Below are 8145 nucleotides of genomic sequence, written 5' to 3' on the forward strand. Positions count from 1 at the left end.
TTAAATTGTAAAAAAATTAGTAAAAAGGTACTAAAAATTATATCATATGTTTTGTTTTGCTAACTGATAGCTTTTCAAAGATGTATTCTTGCATCTCATTGCTTTGGTTTACGATAAATCACAAATCAAACATTCATCAAAATGCTAATTTCTTCATCTTTAAGAAATTAAAACACAAAGTCTAATAAACTTTCAGATCCAATTATTCATTTCTGAGTATGACTATTAATTTTTGCTTATATATCGTATCAAAACCCTTCTTCAAAAATATTGGATTTTGCTTGATTTTAGATATGTCATTTTTTAATTGTTATTTTTCTGCGATAGACATTAAAATAATATGTAAACTACACAGGAAATACATGTACATGATGTGTAGTTTGATTAATTTAAAATTAAAACTATACGTAAGATTTTAGGAAGGTTTATTTTGATTTAAAATATGTTGCAAATTAAAAATACGTCATAAAATAATAAAAAAATTACGGAATTCTAAATATGTTCCCGAAAAAAATCCAAAAAATATAAATGTTCTTCTCTTTTTTATAATCTTTATTTATTGTTCCTTCACTATGAAAAAGTAGTAATGGAACAAACATCTCCTTTTAAGTTTATAAAGAGAAACAAAAAAAAATCAGCAAAAATAAGTGAATGAATGATTGTAGTGCAGTTTGATACTTTAATCGAAAATAATAAAGTCATTAGAAATTCGAATTTTTGTTTTGTATTTTAATTGGATTCAATTTGATTTTAATGGACTACATTTAAATACATTATATATTATGGTAATTTTAAATCACAGCCACAAGTAAACAAATATTTGACAGAGGTAAGCTTAATTCTCTAGCTCATCCATAATATTTTTTAGTTTTAGTTTTTTATTTCTATGCACTAGATTATTCTTCTTATAATTTTTACTTTCGACATAGTCTAAATAGTTGAAAACTTTATTATTATTTGAGGGCACAAATAAAGTTTTCCAAGGAGTTAAATCATCAATGGTAAGTCCTTCTTTCTTCAATAATTCATTCATCTGTTTTTTATATTCAACGGCTGGGAGTAATATATCATCAGTTTTTTTGGGTGAAAGAGATTTGAAAGCTTCCGAAATAATTTCCATTTGATTCTCTGTTCGAGATTTGTTTAGTACAGCAGCCGATTTTTGCCTATTAGAAAAAAATCGAGATGGAACGAAACGAAATGCAGAGAGCCAATCACGAGAGTTTTTCCACTCACACATAATAGCAATCATGTGGTCCACATTTAATCGAGCATTAAGACCTATCATTTTTTTCATAGGAAGTCGAGCATGTCGAATACCTTGCTTTTTAGCTTTGCCAAGAGTAAGCGGTTGATTGCCTGAAGGATCTACAATGGCACCAATAATAGGAATGTCGCTTCCTCGAAAGGAATTTAGATCTTGCTTAGAATCTGGTGACAAGTAGAGGAGATTTTCCTAATCAGAAGTTTAAAAAATAAAATATTATATGACATAGTCAAATGTAGAATAACACCAAACTACATTACTTACCTTAGGAAAAAGATCCAAATAGCTCTTTTCTGTTATCAAAACAGGAGAAAGAGGATCAAATAGATGTGGATAAGTATCCTTTAAATAACAACAGTGCTCACAACTAGGATCAAACTCTGTTAAATGAATAGCATAGGGACTCCTTGCGTTTTTATTCCAACTAATGCCATAAAACAATTCACTATGAATAAAACTCCTAGCATGTTTCTCCTTAAGTGTTTTTAAAAATGACAAATCAATAACTAGAGGAGAACCATTGATGGGATCGAATTCACGAATTGTATTCCAGTTGAGGTTGACATCCATATATTTCCCTAGGTAGCGAAGCAGAAGACTATTGTGTCCAAGACCATATACAATTTTACCATCCTGAATATCCTTCGTCCTCTCTAGTTTTAGCTGAGCAATTAACTCTGGAGAACTAAGACTACGTGATCTTTTTTTAATCGTAGATGTGTGTTCTTGAAACTCTTTAGTTGCTAAGAACTCTAAATAATTACGAAGGCCTCGTGATCCAGGCCTATGCTTAAGAGCAGAGATGATATGTGCTTTTGACATGCGACAAGGGACTCTTTCACCCTCTTCTCGAAGGGAATCCCGAAAAAGAAGCATGTGGCGAAACCTTAAGTAAGTAAAAGAGAAAGTAATGAAATGATGATAATAAAATGAATTGAATTAAGACCCACACTTTGTCTTCTTCTGGTGAGAGATGAGCCACATCCATTGGATCATAAGTGAGTTTTTCCACATCCCAAATCTCATCCAAGTTCTTTAGATCCTCAGTTGAAAGTGATTTTTTTGTCTTTTCTTTAGTATAGAAAAATTCAACCCGAGCCCTGAAACTCTTGAGATCAAGAAGTGTTTCCCATTCTTTGACTGAAAGGGATTTAGGGAGAGGAAATTCATGATGATCCAGAGTTGATAAATGCTGTTTCAGGGACTCGAGTCGAAATCGACGACTAGTTGATTCGCCAGTGATCTTTTTTCGTAAATCCGGATTGATTGAAGAAATCAGTGAATGTGACTTGGATTCGGTGGAACACGAACGAATAAGTAGACTCCTTATATTGAGATGTAAAAGACGATGCATGTTTGATGTTAATACTTTGTTTATTTATTATCATTTTACTCGCGTTTAGAAGCGACATCTACACACATGTTTCTTCACCATCATTCATAATAGCCAACTAGCCCTGGGTGCTTGGACTATGTAGAGGCCTGTGTACAGTTTTCCCTGACCGACTTTTTTCACATTTGTCTGTGTATTCAACAAAAATATATATGCAATGAGTTCTGATGCTAATTGTGGTGAAAACATCATTTTTTAAAAAAGAAATTCAACATGGTTAACTCCTTTGAACTTTGTACAATTATAAAACTATAATATTTGTCGTAGTTGTAATTTTATATTAACGTCACGTGATATTTTTAGCAACTCTTCATTATATCCCTGTATAAAGTTACAACCCCGATAAATGTTAAAGGCGCGCATAGAGATAAAAAATAAAGAGTGCTTACTCGAGGAAAAAATTGAAGGGAGAGACAGCTCATGAATACAAACAATAAGAGGATCAAAACATTCAAATATTATATAGTAAATACTATATAGCCGTTTTGTCTTACTTAATAATGTGGTTTTAGGGGCCTAATAGATAATGAGGGGGCTTTACATAGTTCAAATTTTCCTCTTTTCTCTTATCAAAATGGTAAATATAAATGTGAAATAGTTCATTGTTATAATAATTCATCAATCTCAATTTTTACTCTTGGGAAAGAGTATGATCTCTTAAATGAATTTCCACGATTCGTGTTTCAATTTACTTTGAATCGCATAAAGCTTATAACAACATTATGAAGAATATTTTCATAATTTAAGTTGTTATTATAAATTCTTAATATTCTCGTTTGATCTCGTAAATACTTATTTTAATAAAAAATCTTTTAAAATATCTAAGACAAATAAATATGTAATCAATGAAGTATCATTGATTCTACAAACTATTAAATGCTAATAAAATTAAGTCTTTCAACGTATTATTGATATTTTTCAAATTATTGATTATTAAACTGAATAAATTATGCTAACTATCAAATATAACTGCTATCTTGATTTCAGGATGTCTCTTTTTGCTCTATTTTTTCAACAAACCCAAGGATTCCATAGTACTAGGTAGTTATGGCATATGTATGAGTTATGACTATATTTACAGTTGACCCTTTTTTACATCATGTCATCAGAATTCCTTTTTTTTTTTGTACTGTCTTCTTCATAAGTTCTTACCCTTTAAGTCGTCGATGGGGGCACTGCTCTATCAGCAACTAACAAGAGTGCACTTAACTGTGTGCTTGATGATGTCAGAGTCCTTGAAGTGCTTAAAACATATCCTTGACCATTTGGTTATTTTCCAATCTCGGCAACGGCAGTTTACTATCTATTGCTTTAGAAGCGCTGGATTTTAAGGACATCTGAAAATAGATGGTCATGATATATATATGGAATATCAAATTAAGTAACAACGAACAAGTATGATACCAAAACATAAGATTGTTTTTTAAAGTTACGAAAATACTTATGGAAAAAAACTTATTTTCACATAATTGTGGTTAAGTTCACATTTCTTCCACAATTTACTATCAAAATCGTGCTCTAGGGATCTAGAAAAAGTAGGTGTTCTTAAAGTACACTTGAATGCAATACAAGCAGGCATTGAACTCTACGAATAAAAAAATAAGAATGCATCAAGTTGCAATAATATCCACTATGGTAAACTTACCTAATACCAAACTCCTTTTGTAAAAATTAGAATGTTATTTTATTACTAATTATTAATTTATCAAGATTTTAATAAATATTATTGATAATTGGAAGGCTAATGTTGACATAATAACTGAATGATTTGATCGCCTTATGTTTCTTTATTGTTCATCAGCTGAACGCTCCAATAAATTGTCCTCGTTATTCTTGTGAGTAAGCACTTTATATCTCTATGGCTTATAAGCCTATAAATTTACAAAGTCGAATTTCTCAAAGGATGATTTTTTGACCCATAACAGGATGCGTGATTGGAGATAGTATTAGATCACATTCATTTTATAATCTTTGGTATTTATTATTTAACCATGGGTTTAAAAAAATCATGATTTAATCAAGGTTAATCTATTAACCTTGGATTTAACGTTATCTTTCAATTTTATTTATTTTTTTATTTTTCTAGTAAAATGAAGGTGAAAGAGAATAGAGAAATGAAGAATATTTCATAACAAGTGAAAACGCAAAAAAGGAGTTCCAATCAAAGAAACTACTATAATATATGTAATCTTTGGTTCTAATACTATCTGGAGGAGTACAAGCTCCAATTACCCAACTTGTTGTGGTGAAAAACATCATTTTTGATAATAAATTTGGATTGATGAACTAAGTACAATTATCATATTTATTGTAGTTGTAATTTTAGATCAAAATCACGTGGTATTTAAGAAAATCTTCCATTTTGGGATAATATTTGAAATCCTAAAAAAAAAAACATGAGCAAAAAATGATGTATTGACTTAATGTATACAACTCAAAATCAAAGTAGATAGTTTTATATCCCCTACTGTCCGGCAACTAACATATTAATACATAATCATCGTTATGAATTAATTACTTTATAATTCAAAGATCTATATATAAAATTTACTATTTCATATTATTTGAATGAAACTTACTACAACTTACTACAAACCCTATATGCTATATCTTTTTTTCTTGATTATGGGTATAATTATTATCTTTGGTGGTGGGTAAAATATAGTTTATTTTGTATTTTTTTTTTTTTAATCCGTTACTTTGTTTAGTTTCACCATTCGCTCGAAAATAAGTCATCTCAAGATAGCCTTCAAAATCATAAATAGGGCGTAACGGATCAAATAAAAGGTATAATGGACGTTAATACATTTATTTATCTAGTATTTGTTAAAGTTTTTATCCAATCAGTTCATTCAAAATACGCAAATTTTAACCCGACATTAGCACCTTCAATCTTTATTACTGTGCAATATGAAAGTCTTAATTTTTAACCTAATTTACGTATTTTGAATAAACAGATTGGTTAAAAACTTTAAAAAATACTAGATAAATAAATGCATTAACGTCTATTATACCCTTTATACCCAAAGACGAACGAAACATGGGAGATATCATGCTCAACTTTCTCCTAGAGATGGAAATCGAATGGGTTCAGGTATGGGCTGTTGGTAGCTAACAATCTGGGCTCCAAAATAGAGTCATTCATTGTGTGACCAAGACACCATGTACTTTTTGTACTTGCGGGAAGGTGTACTCTCTAAATTATGCTACTCGATCCATCCATCTAGGGAATGACCACCTCTTCAAGCGCCTTCAGTTTCGCTCTTCTTAAAAAAAATTAATAATAATTTTTTGAAATATATTTTATTTTAATTGATCTATAATTTCTCTCCGGTATGTAAACAATAGGTTGCGTTGGAATATAAAAGTATATAGATTGCGCAATTATTAATTAGCATAATTGTTAATTGAACATGAGACATATTAGAGAAATTGCAATAATTCAAGGGATATACAGTAAATATATTTTGTGTTTAGATATTAACAGAATTATAAATTAAATATACATCGTATCTTGACTAGGCTAGTGTCGATTTTTTGTAACGTACCTGTTCATTGATTATAAATAAATTTAATTTTAAATTAATACAAATTTGAAGCTCTTGAGATAAGTTATGGGCTTTTCTATGATATTATCCCCTCATTTTATGTATTGTCCAGGGCTTCTGGGTAGGTTATTATTTATATAAATCATTGAAAAAATATTTATAAAAAGATATGATTTTATTTTAAAGGCTTTTAATAATATGAAGGGAAAAAATAGCTTTCAGTTTAGAGAAGACCGGGGAATACAAGATGCATATTTTTAATGTAAAAATTGGTTATTTCTTTGTTTGTCACGTGATTTTGATATAAATTTAGACAATCATTTTATGATTTTATTTTTGAAAAATCTTTATTAGAAACTCTAATAGCGATTTAAAATGTTATTTAATTTTATGTTAGAGATTACGGAATATAATACTACCTACATATAAAATATAAATCTATGAAAAAAAAAAAAATATTAATTACAATGTTGAGCCAAATATATTAATTATCCATACTGTAATATAACTAATTAAGACACAGTAAAAACGTAAAATTGGATCACGAGTTTAAGAGTTACATCTGGTCTACACAAAAACAAACTCTTTTAAAACTCATTGTCAACCGACCAAAAGTACTCTAAACTCCTTTAAATATACCTATTACAAACCTGTGTGACTCATTATGTTATATAAACTATGACAAAATAAGAATCCCCTATCGGACGTCGGTACATGTTGGCATGCTTAGTGCATTTCCAATAAGTTATAACTGTGTAATAATAAATAGCCCATAAATAAAGTTAAATTATTTCGTCTCTGTCATGTACGACCTTGATTCGACATTCAATGTATCCTAAAGTACTTCACTATCGGTACTAGGTAGAAAGCCCGACTAGATAAATTTGCCTAACATCCTTTAATAGTTTAAAAAGTTTGCTCCCGTACATATAAAATTAAAAACTACAAATTTAGAATCTTAATGAATGGATAGTTTGCCGCCTGGTAGTTAAATATACTTTCCATTAATCAATGAACTTATATCTCTGCCTACTTTGGATCTTTATCTACAAAAATAAAACTTATAATAAATATTAAAGGGTTAGAAGCACTAGAAAGTTTTATTGGATTTATGGATCGTTATGTTTATATTGCAAATGTTTTATGATCCAACTTTTTAGGGGGGAGCATTTTGAAGTTATGAAAAATCTGGGGGAAGAATCTTTACATGTTCCCTCTCTTTTAACAGGCAAAAGGAACAAGTATGAAGTCAATACTTATGTAAATACGGGACTATGCCATATTTTCTCTTTATTTTATGTGATCAATCTGTTTTTCTGAACTTTTATGAAATTTAACTTGGAGATGAAATTAAGGACTCATAATTTGGCAAGTAAGTATATACAAAAATACAGAGAAAAAATGAAGTAAAAATGAAATGTTTTTTTTTGTACTGCATATTACATTTAGTCATGCATTCAGATTCTAGATAGTTTTTCATTTTATTTATACATATGTACGGCAATGTTAATAGAAATACAAGGTTAGACCATCATGTAATCACGCTTGCTAGAATTTTCAATTTGATGTATCGTACCGACTGCTGGGCAAGACAGACACATTTTGACAAAACACGCAACCACCCATAGTCTATGAAGTCTATATTAAAAAGCGGGGTGGAAGTCAAACGTCAGTTGTACACGGGTTATGGTATTGATGTATGGGAGTAAATTGTTTAAAATTATTAATAAACTAGATTAGGTTTAACAGTGTTGCCCGAGACATTAAGGAATTAAAAATAATTAAGAATACTTCTCCTTAGTATAAAACAAAAAAATAAAGACCGTAATTACTCTCATATTTGTATGATCGGTTTTGTGAGTATGAATATGATAATATTCCAGTGAAGGGTAAGTCAACTAATCTTTTAAACAAGTTTAGTTAAAGTTGATTATTAT

General features: G+C 29.6%; 1 protein-coding gene across 1 annotated transcript; it reads right to left on the reverse strand.

Annotated features, from left to right (window-relative positions):
* Window positions 1-708: 708 nt before the first annotated feature.
* On the reverse strand, window positions 709-2842 carry rswl (tRNA methyltransferase roswell). The gene is made up of 3 exons (XM_040723571.2): window positions 2218-2842; window positions 1532-2153; window positions 709-1456 (listed from the first exon to the last, which is right to left on the reverse strand). The coding sequence occupies exons 1-3, from the start codon at window positions 2619-2621 to the stop codon at window positions 836-838; spliced, it is 1647 nt and encodes a 548-aa protein (XP_040579505.1). The 5' UTR covers window positions 2622-2842; the 3' UTR covers window positions 709-835.
* Between the last annotated feature and the right edge of the window lie 5303 nt (window positions 2843-8145).

This window comes from Lepeophtheirus salmonis, chromosome 13 (assembly GCF_016086655.4).
Source record: "Lepeophtheirus salmonis chromosome 13, UVic_Lsal_1.4, whole genome shotgun sequence".
Classification (NCBI taxonomy): domain Eukaryota; kingdom Metazoa; phylum Arthropoda; class Copepoda; order Siphonostomatoida; family Caligidae; genus Lepeophtheirus; species Lepeophtheirus salmonis.

Coding starts and splice junctions, on each gene's coding strand:
- rswl (XM_040723571.2), bottom strand. CDS start 2,621: ATGCATCGTCTTTTACATCTCAATATAAGGAGTCTACTTATTCGTTCG. Junction 2,154..2,217: donor TCACCAGAAGAAGACAAAGT/GTGGGTCTTAAT, acceptor TACTTACTTAAG/GTTTCGCCACATGCTTCTTT. Junction 1,457..1,531: donor ATTTGGATCTTTTTCCTAAG/GTAAGTAATGTA, acceptor ACTTCTGATTAG/GAAAATCTCCTCTACTTGTC.